This window comes from Caretta caretta, chromosome 13 (assembly GCF_965140235.1).
Source record: "Caretta caretta isolate rCarCar2 chromosome 13, rCarCar1.hap1, whole genome shotgun sequence".
Classification (NCBI taxonomy): Eukaryota; Metazoa; Chordata; order Testudines; family Cheloniidae; genus Caretta; species Caretta caretta.
Genome location: NC_134218.1, coordinates 15583728 through 15602683, shown reverse-complemented (window position 1 = coordinate 15602683; position 18956 = coordinate 15583728). Strand labels below are relative to the sequence as shown.

Below are 18956 nucleotides of genomic sequence, written 5' to 3'. Positions count from 1 at the left end.
CTCAGAGATCACATGAGAGTGAAACCAGATGGAGATGGGCGGCGACTTATTCAGACTGTTGGAAAACACTCACTTTGCTTCTGTTGGACTCCATTTAATGGAAATTCTTGGGGGAAAGGATGTCTTTGTTGAAGAATCAGCTCACCCTTCCCTTCAATTAAGGATGTTCCTAGTCCACATACCCAAATCATTCAAAGAGTTCTCCAGAAAAATAAAAGGGTGGCAAGGCTTGGCATTCCTCACATTTCTAAGGTAAAAATCAAATCAAGTGGACTTCTCCCCACCCCCCCCCCTTTCTTTTTTTTAAACAAAGAAAACTCTTTCAGGCTTCCCGTACACATCATAAAGCAGCAAAAACAGCACAAAACCAACCTTTTGTTCTCTTTTTAGGTCACCTGTAAGGCAAGTCTCCATGCAAGAAACCATCTGAACTACTGTTTTTGAATAGATCATAAGCAGTAGAACTAGTCCAGAATTTTCCGACAGAACAGATTTCAATTGGAAAATACTGATTTCACAAAATCAACCCATTTAATGGGAACACATCAATTTCAACAAAATTTTCAACAGAAAGGAGGGGTTGGTGGATTTTCCTCCCAGAGTTCCTGTCTTTCTGTCCCCATAGCACGATGCTGGATCCCTATCACTGTCTCCCCTTCCCACAGCTTCAGCATGGTGCTGGGTCAGTGCCTGCTCCATCCCATCTTCATGTCAGCAGGGCCCACCACCGGTGGAAGTGAGAAGCCATGATGAGAGAAACACAGAAACTGAGGAAAAGTGGTGGAGGTGTCATGTTCCAAAATCAGAATATTTCTTTTTTGTGGGAAATTCTGAGGTTCGATAGTTCATTCTGATTTGAAAGGAAACAAAATCTCATTCAGAATTTTCCACAGGATGGAAATTCTATTTTATGGTCTGTTCTAATAAGCAGCTAACTGTTAACAAACACAACGAGCTGTGAAAAAATAAAAATAAGTTAAAATTGTAAACAGAATTGTGTGTCTTGACAACTGTACTTTTAGAGTCATACAATAAATTATCATGTCTATGGATATCGTGTTTGGTTTTTCTCTCTGAAAGCCAGTTCCAAATCAAGCCAAAGATTATATATAAAGCAGATGGAAGAGAAACAGAATAAGATCTACTCGACCTTAAGAAGATCTTTGTAGAGCTCTGGATACAACATGGCAACCTCAGATTTGACATCCTTGTCTAAGACCAGAGAGAAGACTGGAAACATTGTATAGATTGTGGAATACCTAGCAGGACAGGACGGGAGACATCAATAGAGCACACATTGTTTAAGCCATAAAAATGAATACAGCAGTCTTCAAAAAGGAAATATATGCTGCTCCCTGCATCTCAACAATAGTCACATCATAAACTCAAAAATGGAACACAGTACTGTATGTACAGCAAAAAAAATTGCAACATTTACTACTTTAAATTTATGAATAGAACTATTCCTAAACGGAAGCTGCAGGTATTGTAACCGATGTTACACATTTTCCAATAGAGTTTCTACTCCTTTTAGAGCTGGAACTCTTTCAGTGCTGGATTTGACTATGTAATTCAGTTCAGAGGGTTGGGCTGGGTTTGTTTGTTTGTTTTTTCTGAACACACTTATCTGAGAGCACGAGCAAATGTATATTATGCAAGCACCATGACATGGGCATAGCAACTTAGGCAGTATGGGTGAGATTTGGGGCTGTGCCTCAGAGCCCAGAGGGAGGAGGAGGATTAAGGTGACTTTAAGCCACCTTTATACCTTCCTTATTCTGGGCTGCTCAGAGGGAGATACAAAGGTCCCCCGGCAGGCTATGCAGGTGACACAGCCTTTGCCTAGCTTCTTATGGGTAGTACTGCGGCCCAGAATCTCCACAGCATTGTGTGCTGCAGCCTCACCCTTGCCACAATCCTGTGTCATGGGCTCACAAAGACATCACTAGAAGATAGCCTGCTTCTGTCTTCCTCAGTTCCTGAACCAGGGGAATTCTTCTTTGGCCAGATCCAGGGCTTTTAGAGCCCCTTTACACTACCCCGCCTTTTACAACAGCATACAGGGGCTGGAACAGGGATGAAACTTTCTCTCCAGTTTCTGAAGTGGCATTTGCAGTAGGCATCAATGAAGAGCACTACTGAGCACTTACCAATACACATACTAAGGAGACTTGCATACCTCTGATAAACTTCCACACGTATCACTTTTCAGACAGGAATCTATTCATTTTGCACAGGGTTTTCACATTTTTTTCCTGAACAATTTTGCTCTTACCCAATAATGAGGAAACCCTGGTAGAGAGGAACTGATGCAAAGTAAAACACCGATGAGAAGACAGCCTAGCAAAGAAAAGAAAAGGACTGTCAGGCTTCAAAAGCTGCAGTGTAAGTTATATTTGATAAATCCTACTTTATCCAAACTGAAAAGTATTTGAAGTAGACTCAAAATTCTTTAGATGAAGACAGGAGACTGTAAAACCGTTCCCTTGACTCCTGCACAAAACTTGGATGAAGGAGAATATTTAACAGCAAACTGTGAAGAACTGAACCCTTTTGGTAAACTTCTCTTTATATAATCCCGCAAAAAGAGAGGTTGGAGTGTTTCATCTAAAGCCCGCTGTTTTCATCCAGATGTCCTAAAGGACAGGGGTTTAGATATGTGTAGCTCACAATGTTTTCACAATGTAAAATGTATTAGCACTTAATGATGGAGACAAAGGAAAGAGAAACTCCAGCATGGACTTTTGACCTCAGAATGGGGGTGGTACCTGCATTCTCAAAAACAGGAATGATCCCGTATTTTACTGAAAAATGTTTGTTTAAAAGAGATGTATTTGTCAGCAGTCTTATGGCTTGAAAGAAAAACTTCCAAACAGTAACCACTGTCACCAAATATGTCCAAGAATCTTGCCCTCATAGCTGAAGACAGAATTCTGCTCATGAACTCATATGTTTCTTTAAACTATCTCAGTCTAACGCAACCTATTGTTTTTAATCAACTGACAAATACACATCAATCTTGCTTGCTCAATACTGAAGTTGTGCAAACATGATGAAAAATACCCGAAATTCTATGAACACAAAACATATTTTGTCATTGAGGACCCCATTCTTTTTCCCACTGAAGTCAATCTCTTTTGGCTCAGTTTAGCAAGATGCGGAGCACTTAATGTGGGTAATACATGCCTCAACTCCTAATGAGGTCAGCACTTCCCTAAAGTGCTCAGCACCCTATAGGACTGAGCTTTTAGTAGGCCCTTATTCAGCAAGGTACCTAACTTTAGGCACACGAGACGTTCCGAGTTCAGTGGGGCTCCTCATGTGCTTAAAGTTATACATTCTTAAGTAACTTGCTGAAGAGAGGCTTTAGGAGCCATTTCATACTGAAGAAAGCTCATGAAAGCTTATGCTCAAATAAATTGGTTAGTCTCTAAGGTGCCACAAGTCCTCCTGTTCTTTTTGCGAATACAGACTAACATGGCTGCTACTCTGAAACCTGAAGAAATACAATATTTTATAAGATTTCCATGGAATGGCTGTTGTCACACTGACATATATGTGAAATCTCTAAGCTCACACGTTTTTGATGCAAACTGTTTTGTTCCCAAAATAAAGTAAAATAATATTTTGAAAAAAAATTGCTGACTGTTCAAAAATGGAAACACCTTTACAGGGAGGCGAGCCTCTTCTCATGCAAAAAAGTTACCCTTTTTTCAAGATCAAGCCCACTATAGTTCCAAGGAGAGCCAGGGACTGTGTCAAATGCGAAATGCAAAGCTTGTTTTTTGAACTTTTCACATTCCCTCCCCCATCACACACACACGCCCCGCCAAGATGGACCAGTCCATTCACCTGCATCGTACTGATACACAAGCTTCTGTGGATCACAAACTGGCTGAGAGCTGCAGATCTTTTGTAGCTGTTCCTTCCATGCACCATCAGTAACCGACCCAGATGTTTAAACTGAGTGATAGAGAAATCTGCTGCAAGGGATGCTTGTTTTCCTTCCTATGTAGGGTAATAAATCAAAGACCATGAGATCACAAGATTACATAAGATTAAGAAACACCATTCATGTTAATACATGCCTAAACAGTATTGACAGTAAAAATACCAACTCTGCCCACTTCCCCTCCCCCCAATATATATATATTTATTTTAACAGGACTGGATGAGGAAAAAACATTATCTTAGCATCTCTATTTCTTCTCTCAGCCCCCAGCTGCTTCCCCGATTTCCTCTATCTCCCACCCCCAACACTCACGCAATGAATGAAAAGACCATACAAGGACAATTCCTATTTGGTTTCATGGTTCAAACCCAGAAGGAACGTCTGTGAATTACGGTTCACAGCATGCATGTTAGTGTGGCACTAACATCACCTATGTTACCAGATGCTATATCGGGAACATACCCACTGTCAGTACCACAAGTACTCAAATGAAAATGTCTGGATGAGAAGTGTACTGCAGTGGCTATGAGAGATAATAGGATACCACCATTTACTGGGCCAACAAATGAGTTATAACACAACCTTTTAGGCTCACAAGGTTGCTTTCAAACAGCCTTGATTTTATTTTTTGGCCCATTTCATGCACAGCCTTTACACTCTTTGCAAATGCATTCCTCTAGTTCCAAGGTATGTAGGCGTTCTGTACAGTAAAGTGGTGGACTCCTGAGCCAATGTCACTGTTTTCCAAATTAATACAAAACAGTTCTAATGAATATGTTATAGAACCAGCTACAACTCAAATGTTTTGAGCATCTATTTATAGTGATGAAGCAAGAATGAAATAACCAGGTTTGACTATGAGTTTTGCTAAATCATTGCCTATTTTTCATCCTAACCTGAAAAGGGCCAGTGTTTTTGGCCCAATGTCTTTTATTCTCAAGGCAGGTGCTCTCTCTATGACATGAATCAACAAGGATTCAATAAAAGGGGCACTTGGAAACCAGCCTCTGCATTTATATGACAAATCGTATCAAATGTGATGTGTGTTTCATAGTCTCACCTTTCCTTCAACCCCAACACCACAGTCAGCTTCTTGAATCATGCTGACATCATTCCCTCCATCACCTGCATGTTAGAGCACAGAGAAAGGACAGGGAATATGGTAAGAGAGCCACTTATTATAGCAATTGAATGTAGCTGAATTAATAAATTCATAAACTTTACAGTCAGAAAGGATGTTAGCCCATGGGGAATTAGAATAAAATCATCAGGCTTGACATGTTCAAAGTGAGCTAGAAGGAGTGGATGCCCTCAATTTTAAATAGGAATTGGGTGTTCAAATGTCTTGCACAATTTTTCATAGATTCGTAGGATCTTAAGGCCAGAATGGAGCACTAGATCATTTAATCTGACCTCCTGTATAACACAGGCCATGAAATTTCATCCAGAATATTGAAGTAAAGTTAGCAGCTTGGCTTAGAATTAGAGCTTCAGAATGAGTGTTGTTGCAGCCGTGTTCATCCCAGGATATGAGAGTGAGAACGGTCAGTGAGGTAATATTTTTTATTGGGCCAAAAAAAGATATTACCTCACACACCTTTGTCTCTCTAGCTTCACAATGAATAATTTTTCCATATGAAATGTGAACTCTTCTTTTTGTGAAACCCAACCTCAATATTTGTGAAGTTTTTCTGCCCTCCCCCCTGCCAAAAAAAAATCATGAATATGCACAGTTTAGTTTATAGGTTATTCCACAAAACACTTTCATTTTATTTGTTATTTCTTGTTACCACTGATGTCACGAGGTGTCACAAAATATTTCCACTTCCGTCATGAAATGAAAGAAGACTGCTTAGTTCGAAAACAGAAGAGTTGCCATACCAGGCCACACTAGTCTTACATAATAATAAAGGAAATTTCTTCCTAACTTCAGCAGTTAGTGGCTGGTTTATGCCCTAGAGCATATGGGTTTATATTCTCTATATGACTGTAATTCAGCACAGCACTTTAAGTATATGCTTAGTTTTAAGCACATGAGTAGACCAACTGACTTTATAATACTTATGTACTTCAAGTACTTGATTTAATAGGGGGAGCTAATGTTTTTAAATTCATATCTAATATAAAACATTTTATAGGTTTGACCTCAATTTCTAGTATATGTAAAAAAAGCAGAATTAAATAATAACAATAAAAATAATCTTTCAGGCTTGTTTATGCAATAAAGAGCAAGAGGACAAAGGCCCTTGTTTTTTCTTTGCTGAGCACTTAAATCAGGAAAAGAAAATAGTGTACTGTATATTCAGAAAAAAAAATTAATACTAAAAATGATCTATTAATTTTTAACTAAAGGAAAGCAGACTTGTATGTTTTTCCCTCCGTTTGAGAAGAGTTGAATCCGTTTCTCTTCAATGTCTTAAAAATTAATTAAAAGAAAAGTGAATATAAAAATGAGACTGCAATGGATAGCGATACCATAAGTTAGAGTTTCTCTTGCGTTCCTCACCTACAGCGCAGGTCAGTTTGCCAGTTCTTTCCTTAAGCAAGCGCACAATCTGGGCCTTCTGTGTGGGGGCACATCGGCAGCATACCACAGCTGGACATTGGCAAGCCAACTCCATGAACTCGTACTCATAGTATTTCAGACACACCTGTTTTACAGGAGACGGAAGTTTCAAAGATGATTATACGGCATATATTTCCCTAAACCAAATCACACACATAATACCCTTGGGACTCCTATACAGCTGTCATAAGAGTTCGAAGCTTACCTCTAGCGAGTCACCAGAAATCACAAGCGCACAGTCATGTTTCCGACGGAACGCATTCAGCTCCAAATGAGCTTCTCCGCGGTTAGTCACCTGGAAATGAGCACAGAAGCTGAGAAAGTATGTGATTGGCGAGAACAAAATAAATTCATGCAATCCTGAACACATACTCCAGGATGCTGGCAAATCAATCAGGTTATCAAACATACTTCTGACTAAAAAGAGAACCAAAAAAAATGGGGGGAAATTAAGGTCCACATTTTCAAGTTTCGTGTGTGTGTGTGTGTGTAAATTGGGGTTTACATCCCCATCCCTATTGCCCTCTTTGTGTGTGCAAACCTCAATTCTCATTCCCTTGTCAGGGAGTGGGGTTTGAATATGCACAAGAATCTTGAAGATTTGGGCCTAAAACTGTATTTGAAAGAACAGAAATTAACCAATCTTCTTATGAAATATGCATCACATCATTTTTTGCTGAGACTTTGGAAAATCAACCCTAGGTTTCTTATTAGTGTTTGCAGAAATGAACAGCACAGTTACACAAGGGCCTTTGCTCATGAGGGCTGAAATAAACGGCCCAAGGTGTGTGCTGGTTTTAGGGTTACATGACTCCTGCAGTGGTCAGGTGGTGAGGCAACAGTCTGGGGACTGATGCCCTTTCTGGGAGTGCAAGACATGCCAGATTTTTTTAGAAGGTAAATCATTGAAAACACAAATTAAGCACAGGCATGTAAGTACAACTACTTTGTTTCATCAAACTTATGTATTTATTAAAATTATACATTTTTAATGATTACTGTAATATACAAACAGAAAAATATATCTAGGTTTAAAGAACTGACCTACTTCAATGATTTTTGATAAGGGGTGCGAGAACATATTTTGAGAACCAAAGGGGTGAATGCTGCAGTAAAGGTTAAGAACCACTGGACTAAGGGATGCCCTCTGAGTATTTCTGGAACCATGAGGAGAAATTACATAGTTATTACACTGTCCTCCTGGAACCTCAAAAAGTGTAAATCTCAAGTATCGTCAGTGACCTGCCCAATTTCACGATTATCTCTGCTCATGGGACTGAAGTGATCTATTGGCATAGTGCCCACTCAAGGCCCTCCATGATGCCAAACCACCATTGCAGTGTGGCAGAACAGCCCTGCGTGGAAGGGAGGAAGACACTTTACTCTTGTATGCTGCAGGGGCTCCATGCTAGCTCCAAACAGAGCAGCACAGAGGGTAAATCCAGCACTACTGAAGTCAATGGGAGCTTTGCCACTGACTTTGATAGGTGGAGGATCAGACTCGAGGGGAGATCTGAGGTAGGTGTGTATCCTGCTTACGCTTAAATCACTGGCCAGGAACCACCCTTGTAGGGAGTGCAGAGCAGTAGCCATTATTCCAGGCCACAGGCTGGAGGAAGCACCATGGAAGTAATGCACAATAGCCTGCCTATAGATTGGGGTATTCTATCCCTTCTGATCCTTCACTTAATTCTTAACCAAGTCCAGAGAGGGGTGAATTTCACCCACAGGGAATAAGTGTACACTACTCACCAATCTGAATATATGAATGTCCTGGGTTCTGGTCACCAAATGAGCATTTTTCGCTGTACAAGTAGCTGTTTCTAGCTTATCCCCTGTCAGCATCCACACCTGAAATTCAAAGTATTTTTATATCCCCAAATAAACACAAAACCTAACACATACTATGTTTACAGGGAACTTCTAGGCGCTCTGGGGTCTTATGCATGCAAATAGACCATATTTACAACAGAACGTGTGTGGTGTTCAACAAATTCCTCTATAACAGAATCCCATTTAAAAAGGGCAGGGAATTCCCCTACTCACAGAGGAATTGAGGGGTTTGAAAAATGCTTCAGTATACAGTGGGTTAAGAAATGTGCACATTTTTCCACCTGGCATTTCAAGACTTCACTGATAAAACACAAAACATAAATTGAAGAGGCAGACCCTTTGAATGTCTCCCCATCCTCAGCAAGTTTTAGACAGAAATCTTTAGCCCCCACTGCAAATAGATCCTGCATGGCCCTGCCTGAAATATAGATGATGCAACTGCAGTTAGCTCACCACCCTTGTGTGTGTGGAACAAACTAAACATAAGAATGGCCACACTGGGTCCTACCTATGGTCCATCTACCCCACTATCTTGTCTTCCAACAGTGGCCAGTGCCAGCTGCTTCAGAGGGACTGAACAGAAGAGTGATTCATCCTCTGCTGTCCAGTCCCAGCTTCTCGCAGGCAGAGGGTTTAGGGACACTCACAGCATGAGGCTGCGTCCCTGACCCTCTTGGCTAATAGCCATAGATAGACCTATCCTCCATGAACTTATCCAGTTCTTTTTTGAACCCCCACAACATCCACTGGCAATGAGTTTCATAGGTTGACCATGAGTTGTGTGAAGAAGTACTTCCTTACTTTTGTTTGAAACCTGCTGCCTATTAATTTCATTGTGTGACCCATGGTTCTTGCATTGTGTGAAGGAGTAAACACCACTTCCCCTCTCTCCACACCATGACTTTATAGGTCTCTATCATTCCCCCTTAGTGGTCTCTTTTCTAGGCTTAACAGTCCCAGTCTTTTTAATCTTTCCTTGTATGGAAGCTGTTCCGTTGCCCTAATTAAAGGACAATGAAGACAGTGTATATGAAAACAATTCAGTCATTAAACGAGGACACTAGAAAGCAGTCAGCAGTGCTGACCAATATTTGCTATAATCTGGAAGGGAATTTTCTCAACAATATTAATGTTTGGGGTTTTGGCTATTCTTTACCTGGTGCTTTTAATTCCCTCAAGGCCTTCCCCTGTTGGAGCAGATCAAATAAGGATCCACTTGTTTGTTTCATTCACTAAAAGGAGTTTAATAAGCTAAAAACCAGGTAGGACACTTATTGTAATTAACAAGATAGTATAATAAAGAAATAAAGAAAACAGATAGCTCCAGAATGAATTACAAAACTGCCTTCAGTCTTCATTCTCTACTGACATGCAGAATCCCAAAGAACATGAGCAGCAGAACATCTAAATTGCAGCAATATGTATGCAGTCACTAACAGGGCTATCCATTCAGCATGAAGGCAGTGACTTTAGCCAAGTTAACAAAACAAACATTTTTGGACCAAACAGTCAAGACTTAACTAATAAAAATCAAAATATTGCTATGGAAACTATGGGAACTGCATTCTGTTTGTTTGACCTACTCAGTGACATGTGCAAAGTTATGTTGATATTAGAGATGGCATCAAAGTTAAAACTGTATATTGAGGACTTCCCCCCCAAGAAAAAACAACAACTTTGTGAATTCAGGTAAACTGGGTACTGGATCTGAAACAGCCTAGTTTTGAGTCTGCAATACAAAGTGAGGCTTTGTCTATTTACTGTTTGAAATAGGGAACCAGAATGGTAACCTTTTATCCAACTCTTCACCCCCAACTGTGAGTGCTAGTTCCAGACCACCCCTGATTTTGTAAACCTAGAACTTGACTGACAAGATTTTGGGCAAAGGCAGAGTCAAACCATAATCATCCCTGGCTTTGCCCATCTATGTATGGCTAATTCTGTAGATGCACAAGTGGTGGAGATATATAAAGCTAGAAGGCATAAAAAAAATCCTTGTGAATTATTCTTTTTGGTTCAGACACCCTCTGGTGGCTATATATCAAGGCATAAAAATTCATAGTTGTGTGGTTTAACCTCAGTGCTCAAAAACTTGCACATTATAATTTGGGTGCCAGAAGAGAAAGGAAATAAAGCCGAGCTAACTTTAACTGCAGCCACTTACAAGACTAGCTTGGCTGACTCTTTATACTTACCTTTCATATATACTATTCTGTCTGCGTATTTGGTTTCTTCGTATATTAAAAAATTTTGGGCGATGGTGACACATTTTAAGGTGCTCAGCTAGTACTCAGCACTTACAATGCTTTATATAGTCAAAGCGCTGTACAAAAATATTAGCTAGCTATTAGATGATAACATGATATAATCATTGAATCAGAGCACATGGGGTCATCATTTTCATGTCCTGTTGCACTTCCATTAACCAACAGAGCAGACCAACGTTAGATAATAAGGTTGTTTCTGGACTGAATAATATATATAGAGTTTCTTTGTTGCTGGTGTCTTATTCTACAGCCAATAGAAAAAGAATTTTTCACTTATCACTGCTGCTCACCTATTGCAACAGTCACACTCAATGGAGATCACAATTTTATGGGGGTTTATCATCAGACAGACCCATTTACTCCAAATGTTACATTCGAGAGAGTCTCCCCGCAACTGTCTGGCCATTATCATCAATTGCACTGTCAGTTACACTGAGGTTCCGCATTCCATTTCTAGGTTAGCCAAACCTTAATGCCAGCGTTTCTCAGGGTCTCCAGAGTGGGTCTGACATCTGCCTGCAGCTGATCCTCCACTCCAGTCAGACACAGCAACTCCATCTCCATTTCCAGGCTTTCAATCACAGTGGCTACCTTCAGCGAGCGATCGTGCACACTTAGCTTTGCCTGAACATAGCGTGCCTGAGAATAGTACAAGACAAAAACCCAGTCACTGTAATTCAAACTAGGAGTGTTTGTATGTCTGTGGAATACAGGATTAAACAACACGACACAACTCAGGCCTCTGAAGGCCATAGGCTAAGTCCACCTCAAGGCTGTCCTCTGTAATGACTGGTTAACGTTAATCCTACAGTGCAAAGACAAATGAGGCTAAACAAATCTTTCCTGGTACGCTTATGCAAATCTGCCAGTTAGATGCAGAGTTATCTGATCTGTGCTCACAAATAATTCTTCAGTATACACAAAATTTGCAAGTGCTATTTCGAAGGTGGATCTTGAAATTTGGCTCATCTAGACCAGATTGTGGTAAATAGACAAATCAATCTGCCGGAGTCACATACACAAGCAACTGGAGCCCCCATTTCCAAAACACCTGAAAGTACACAGGATTCTTTGACTCTGTCTTGTTTTGCAAATGTCAGGATACAAAATTGAAGATTCAAAATGTCAACGCAGGTTTTTTCAGTAAATTTAAACATGGCTACGCAGCACTGAATGTTGGCAGAAGTAAAATGGCAACAACGGAAGTCTACGGGGCAGGATTCCTGGGCTGCAACTCCTGTGGAATCAATCCCTAGAATGGGAACTTGTGGAGATGGCAGAAGCAATGGCCTAGGGAGTAGTACACACCACTCAGTAGACACCTCCAGCTGATTACAAGAGCAACATGATGGTGATTAGGACATAACGAGTGGGGAGATGAAAGCAGATACTATAATCAGAACTCTGTGGGCATCACTTACATGATTATAAAAATACAAACTTACTTCAAAGTCTTGATATTGCTCCTCAGTCAGGGACTTCTTCGCTACAACAAGGACCCTCAGGCCTTCCCTAGCCATGTTACCACACTGGAAAGAAGTGTCATATTGTAAATGATCACCCACATCACAACTTAACTGATTCAGAGATTGTAACAGTAGATACGATGCTAACAAAATAATTGTTCCAGTCAAACAACCCAGTTGAATACATAGCATCAGATAAACAGCATGATAAAGTAACCAGGGAAGAGGAGATCTCAAATTCTATTTGTAGGCTGTACAACTGATCTGGAACGATGCTCCTCTCACAGCAGTGTCAAACTGGCATAAGCAACTCCATTGGCTTCAGTTACTCCACTGATCTCAGTTACTTTGAATATATACCAAAGTAAGAAGGGATCCAAGCCCATTGGTTTCAATAAGTACTGTATCTTTTGTTCACAAACTATTTAAAGAGACACTACAATATTCCTACGTAGTCAAATAGAAAAAGAACCATTTATATCTGCTATTGTGGAGACTATTCACCATTACCAGCAATACGATGGAATGGGTTTCAGCAGGGAGGTTCAGAAAGACTTAAAATCAAAATGCAATTCTTGGTTTTCCAAAAAGTAAACAGACTCAGCAGTTTAAAATAAAGCCAAGTGCAGAATCAGGCCCAGTTACCCAAGATAAATCTTGTGAGAAAGAGGAATTACCAGACAAAGAACGAGAAACCTGGATAACGTCCATTTTGTTTACCAGAGTTATCCTGGACTAAATGGGTTGAATTCACCACATGGCTTCCTTACATTGACTAATACTGTATCTGTATCTCTGGCTACAGGTTAATCCAACCAAAATGCTAAACCAAACAATCTTTTTCCTGCATACATTTTAACAGCTACCTCAGCCTGCTTCACCAACGTAATGTCAGAAGGGCTTAGTGATGTGTTGCCATGGAACAAGCAGCATCTGCCTGAAGAAGTAAATATTCTACGCCTAAGAAAGTGAGACTACTTTGTACCTCTTCCTCTAGCCAGTCATTGTACTGCACGATGCCAGCCATGACTACATCGGCTCCCTTCATGTAGAAAGTGATTTCTCCCGTTGACTCATCCTGAGAGAGGAAAGAAAATGGTGAAAGATTATGGGTTCAATTATCTACAGCAAGCAGCAAGATACTTCATGCAAGGATTATCAACTTCTTGGTCAATAACAGGTGATACTGGCTCAAACCAAGGGGTGGGATGTATTCACACTATTCTATATGGAAAATAGTCATCCCCCTTCCTAACTCTCATCATTAATGGTCTAGTGTAACCATGACACTGGTGCATTTTGTTTTCATTCTGGAAATCAACGTTGATGTTTACACTTAGGAGGGGAAAATTAAGTAACAAATAAATACAATTTAATTGAGTAAAATCAATCTTAACGGCTCCCTGTATTATAATTATGCTGTATATATAAGTACAATTAAAACTCTGGCCTGCCACCAGGGGTTAGGCAACTGCCTGCCTCACCTGATGTGACTAATTTATAGATTGCAAGCAAAGCATATTTACACTGTTACAAATTCATAATCCTTTCTGAGCAGGCAAATGTCTAAGGAGGTCACAGTTATTAGTATGGTGGGCTAATGGAAACACTGGCAAACTCTGCAAAGGAGATCAAACAATGTGCAAGGAGAACTTGCACCGTAAACCAAGATAGTATCTGCGGATGGAGAAAAAAAAATGTACAGAACAAAAAGATGAAGGTTTGGAAACATCAGTGAATGAAGAAAACCAAAATACTTTCCAAAGAAGAGAGGAATAGGGAAAAAAAATGCAATGTTTGCAAAGTACTCTCTCCAGTTTACATTAGATTATGCAAAATTACCTTGTATTCTAACCACTACAAAAGCTAGTTAAATGGCGATATGGCTGACACTATATAAAAATAAAAAACCTTGCCTCAAGGATGCACTAGGAGACCCAGAAGGAATGGGCAACTGGGGCGTGTGTGTGTGTTGTGTTTTGTTTTTTAATCTTTTCCCCCTCCCCATCTCCCATCTGACAATTCACTAGGGCAGAAAGGACATTTTACTGATGTGGGTTAGTGATGTGGGAAGAAGAGGGACTGGTCTGAGAAATGGGCGAAGGCCTGGCACACTGGTGTTGGAGAGGGTGCTTTCCACACACAGCTGGCAGCATGGAAGAAAAATAATTAAAATGTGCGTGGAAGAAGGAAATGGATTCCTTTGCTGAGGAAACTTCATGGGAGCTGTGGATACTCAATATCTCTGATTATCAAGACACCTTTTCATTCAGGTCCCTACACTGGGAATAAAGTGCCTAGCTTTAGCTGCTTGTGTTTGAATGTTGTTGCTTAAGTCTTTTTGAGACCTTTACCAGGAACATGTGGTGGTTCTTACAGGTGCATTACAAACCATTTCTGATTGATGGTGTTGACTCTGTGTCAATATGCACAGTTCATACATCTCAGAGTTCAAGTTTTACAGGTCACCAAGAAAACCCAGAACATGCTTAGTTTTAAAAAAATTAAGCTTTCTGGCACTGACAAAAGATTTATGTATTAAATTATTTGATTAAGAAAAAGTGTTTAACAACATCTCTGTAGGAAACTGAATAAAGACTCTACTTCCTGTGCTATAGAATTGGCTTAAGATAGTTTATAAATTTTGTCCAATATAAATATTGTATCAACTATCTCCTTGCATTAGTCATTTCCTCTTGCAGAGTTCAACAGGAGGTTAGCACGTTCTCATATTATGGTAAGATCACACTATAAATCTACAGAGAGATTTGCCAGTTGTATTGTTTTAGAGCTTCATCTTTTTCCATCGTGGTCTGATTCTGGCCATGGTTCAAAGGCCTCTTTCAGTTCCAGATATGACAACAGTGCTATCTTTGTTGCAAAGCAATCATCATCATTCCACATGTGTGGAAAAAAAAAAACAGAGTGGAAAATGTTGTGATCAACAAACAAATATCTTTTTAATGTAACCCTTTTCTTAGCATGAAAATAAGCAAGTAAACAATGCTGTAAAGAGGGTGGCTGCTTTCTTATAACAAGACTTCTTAGAACTGGAAGAATAAACCACCAGACAATGACAGTTGATCATATGTAACAAGCAAATATTGCCAAATTGTCTTAAATGAGGCAACATCTGCTACTTGCGAACATACACTGCCACCTTAGTCCTCATCTGCTGAAGAAGCTTAAACGTTATCATAGTAATAATACAAAGAGACCCTTTACAAGAGACAGAGCAGGCAGGACCGCAAGGGAAAGCAGGCATCTCTGAGAAGAAGTTCAACCACACATTTTTTTGGCTCTGTGTAGGAATCCTTGGATGAAATTCTATGGCCAGTATTACACAGGAGGTCAGACTAGGTGGCCATACTGGTCCCTTCTGGTGCTAAAATCTGTGTGTCTATAAGGACAAGTAGGACAGGAGGAAATTAGCTGTATATCTTATTCAGATAATTTTCTGAAGTCTTACAGAAGTTTACAGCTTCAAGGAAGAGATTTTAGAATTGTTTTTCCAACTGTGAATTTATTTTATACACTTATCTGCTCAATAAGCTATTTTTTCCCCACACACGACTCTTACCAACAGTTAAGACACTATTTTTAGAATTAATATTGATGAAATAACTGGTTCAGTTGCACCCAGTGTATTTGGTGGCTTGTAGGTAAAAAATAATATTTGGTACCTGCACTGGTATAAATATACAAAATTTTACTTGATAACTAGAAATTGTTAAGCAAAAAAACCTTTTTCATAAAAAGGAATGAAAACTTTGTTAGAAGACAAGAGTTCAGAGCATGCAGAAACACAGTATGTGGTGATACCCATCCAGTTAGCACCTGCTAATTAAAATCTGCTTCAGTTCAAAACAGAAGACAGAGCTCGTTTGGTTGTTCAGACACACAACATTGAAGGAACAGGTTTTCACAAGCCCATTGGAGAGGGGCCAAAACTTCCACCCTGACACCACAATAGTATAATATATGTAGACACTCAAGATTTTAGGCCTGATCATGTTCCCAAATGCAGTGAATGAAAGTTTTGCTATTGTCTTCAGAGGGATCATACCTAATATGCACTGTATATTAGAAATATTTTTAATTAGGTAGGGAGAGTTGTGGCTTATAGAAAAGGAGTACTCGTGGCACCTTAGAGACTAACCAATTTATTTGAGCATAAGCTTTTGTTAGCTACAGTTCACTTCATCAGATGCTTATGCTCAAATAAATTGGTTAGTCTCTAAGGTGCCACGAGTACTCCTTTTCTTTTTGCTAATACAGACTAACACGGCTGCTACTCTGAAACTTGTGGCTTATAGTTACCTTAAAAACTAGGATGGAATTGAGAATCCTGGCCTGTGAGGTCCAGTGCCACCCTAAGTGATAGTCAGATTGTCAGAGAGGAAGGAAAAAAGGAAGCTAACTAAAGCTCTCCCTTTCAGTGAAGATAAAGTTCAGAATGTTTCAGGGACACCCATCTCTCTGCAGGGATGGTAAGTTTAAACCTTGATGAAATTCAAGTTGGTGACTGTTAACCACTTGGTGCTACTGCAATGGAACAAAACTAGTAAAAATTTGGGGAGAGGGAGAGATTCTGTTGAAATTTTTCCACAAGTTTTGTCAAATCTCTAGGTCTCATAGAGACCATTCAGATGGTGCCAACCCACCTGTTTAGTCTACACCATTTTCCACTATAGAAATAATCCAGCTGATGAAAAGGAACACAGCACTCGCTATGTTTCTATGAGCATTTGGTGAACGCATTGTCCCAACTAGGTCTAATATCAGACACTTGTTGGAACAAAGTTATGAACTGTATTCTCGAGGATATCCAGTTGTTTTCTAGATTCCTGTATTTATCATGTACTTCTGATTACCTCACTTGCACTCTGACCACTAGTCCATTCCCCCTAGGACTTATTCTATTGTTCCAAAACATGGAGCAATTCCAAATACAGGGTTTTGTTTTTTTAAAGCTAGCCTGCCAATAAAATTCTCTTGTTTCCCTTCACTCCCACCCCCAAAAAGGTGCCAGGGTCCAGGCCACAGAATGGGAAGCACTGAGTCCTGAACCAATGGCAGATTCAAGGTCTGAAATGCCACAAATGAGATGGGACATGATATTAATATATTGATGGTGCTGTATAAATCTTTTATCAACATTGCCTAGCTCCTCACTCATAGCTTATCTTATTGACACCGTCATGTGTTCACATTATATCTTAATCTGTATGTCAACACAAATTAGGGAACCAGATGCATGCTAAGCTTCTCCAATCAATCACTTAGCTTTTTGTTGTATACCATCCCCTGCATCATTCAACTTTACATTATCTGTTTAGACTGTAATTCCTTCTTGCCCCTTCATGTCTGCAAAAGCACCTCACTCTTGTGGTGCTATAAAAAACTATAAAGCATGAGACAATGAAATAAACTTCATGTGACTGTATAGCAGAATCTCATATTGAAGATGCCTACAAATACAAGTAAGATTTGTCTTACCATTCTAACCTGTAATAATAGTAGAGTGGTACAAGGCCCTTTCTAGGCCATGTCTTTGCTGCTAAAAAGGTACACTTTTAATGACAAGATAACTAAGTTCACATGAACTATCTTAGGGTAAAAACAGAGCGAAGACAATGCATGTTAGTTTTACCATAATGTAAACTAGATGAGGTCAGCACTATACTACCGCCCGAGGTATGGGTTTGGTTTTTTTTTTTTTTTTAACCTCCAGATAGCTCACATGCATTAGTCACCCAGCGGTAAAAAACCAAAAAACAAATACACCTAACATGCATGAGCTATCTGGAAGTAAAACTGAAGTGCCTGGTCTTCACTGTGTTTTTAAACCTCAAGACAGTTCATGTGCTTTAGTAAAAAACACATCTGTTTAGCAGTACAGACACCTCAGCCACTATTCATTTAAAGAATGGGGAGGTCCACTAAGCAGAACATAGTCGTGAGAGCCAAAATTATTAGAATTCTAGCCCCAGGTTGTAAAACTACTCCCGCTGAAACCTTGGGGAAGTCCTTCAACTCTGTATCAGCTTTCTCATCTGTGAAATGGGGAGGGATAGTTTTCCTTTCAAGGCTATTGAGGATTAACAGTAGGGCCTATCTTGGTTGGTCCTCAGGCACTACCAAAACAAAAATAAATAAATAATAATGCTGCACTTTGATAAGAGAGCTAAGAATGTTTTGGAAAGGTTTAAATATGGGTTCACCAGTTTGTGAGTAGGTAACAATCAGCAAGAGAAATATTACAGTTAACAGCCCTAAGAGGGGAGAGAAACAGAAAAAAATTACAATCATATTTTCACTGTTTCTAGCACTAGCTCCTTTTTAGCTGAATCAGGTTTTTGAAAATCTGGTCTCCACTGTATTAGTGCATAGGACCAAAATAAAGAATTAAGTGTGCAAGTGTATAGGTAGGTGCATGTCTAATTAGCACTGTCATTAAAGACGTAAGATAACTGCATACACAAATACACCTGATTACCCTAATTCCTCTGGGAAACCCCATGCACCAAGTAGTTCAAGGAAACCTCTGTTCCAGAAAAAATGCTTATCATAATAGCTATCAGGGCACAGAAAAAAGAAAGGAAATCACATAGTAATTTGTTAATTATTGCCCCACTTCTTGCTTTATTTTACATTTTAATATACATTGTATAAATAATATAATCCCAGCATGCTCATTTGACAGTTTACTTCTTAATGAGAAGCAAACCAGAAAGTACCTTCTTAAAATATATGTTTGACTTTCAGTAGCCCCTCTACTATACTGTAGTTGATATGTTATGAGTCATTAGAACTCCTGATTTAGCTGTAGTTGAGGGGTAAATCTGCATCTATTTATGGTGATTCTTGAA

The 18956-nt window shown here is 39.5% G+C and overlaps 1 protein-coding gene across 2 annotated transcripts in view; it reads right to left on the bottom strand.

Moving 5' to 3' along the window:
• ATP9A (ATPase phospholipid transporting 9A (putative)) overlaps nucleotides 1-18956 on the bottom strand; it is an 89548-nt gene that overhangs the window by 9379 nt on the left and 61213 nt on the right. For both annotated transcript variants that reach the window (XM_048820115.2, XM_048820114.2), the window contains exons 16-25: nucleotides 13070-13162; nucleotides 12064-12147; nucleotides 11087-11257; nucleotides 8271-8369; nucleotides 6724-6813; nucleotides 6459-6603; nucleotides 5013-5077; nucleotides 3853-4008; nucleotides 2276-2340; nucleotides 1151-1259 (exon numbers count right to left, since the gene is read on the bottom strand). In XM_048820115.2, the coding sequence (XP_048676072.1) occupies nucleotides 1151-1259; nucleotides 2276-2340; nucleotides 3853-4008; nucleotides 5013-5077; nucleotides 6459-6603; nucleotides 6724-6813; nucleotides 8271-8369; nucleotides 11087-11257; nucleotides 12064-12147; nucleotides 13070-13162 (1077 nt within the window). The remainder of the gene's footprint in view (nucleotides 1-1150; nucleotides 1260-2275; nucleotides 2341-3852; nucleotides 4009-5012; nucleotides 5078-6458; nucleotides 6604-6723; nucleotides 6814-8270; nucleotides 8370-11086; nucleotides 11258-12063; nucleotides 12148-13069; nucleotides 13163-18956) is intronic.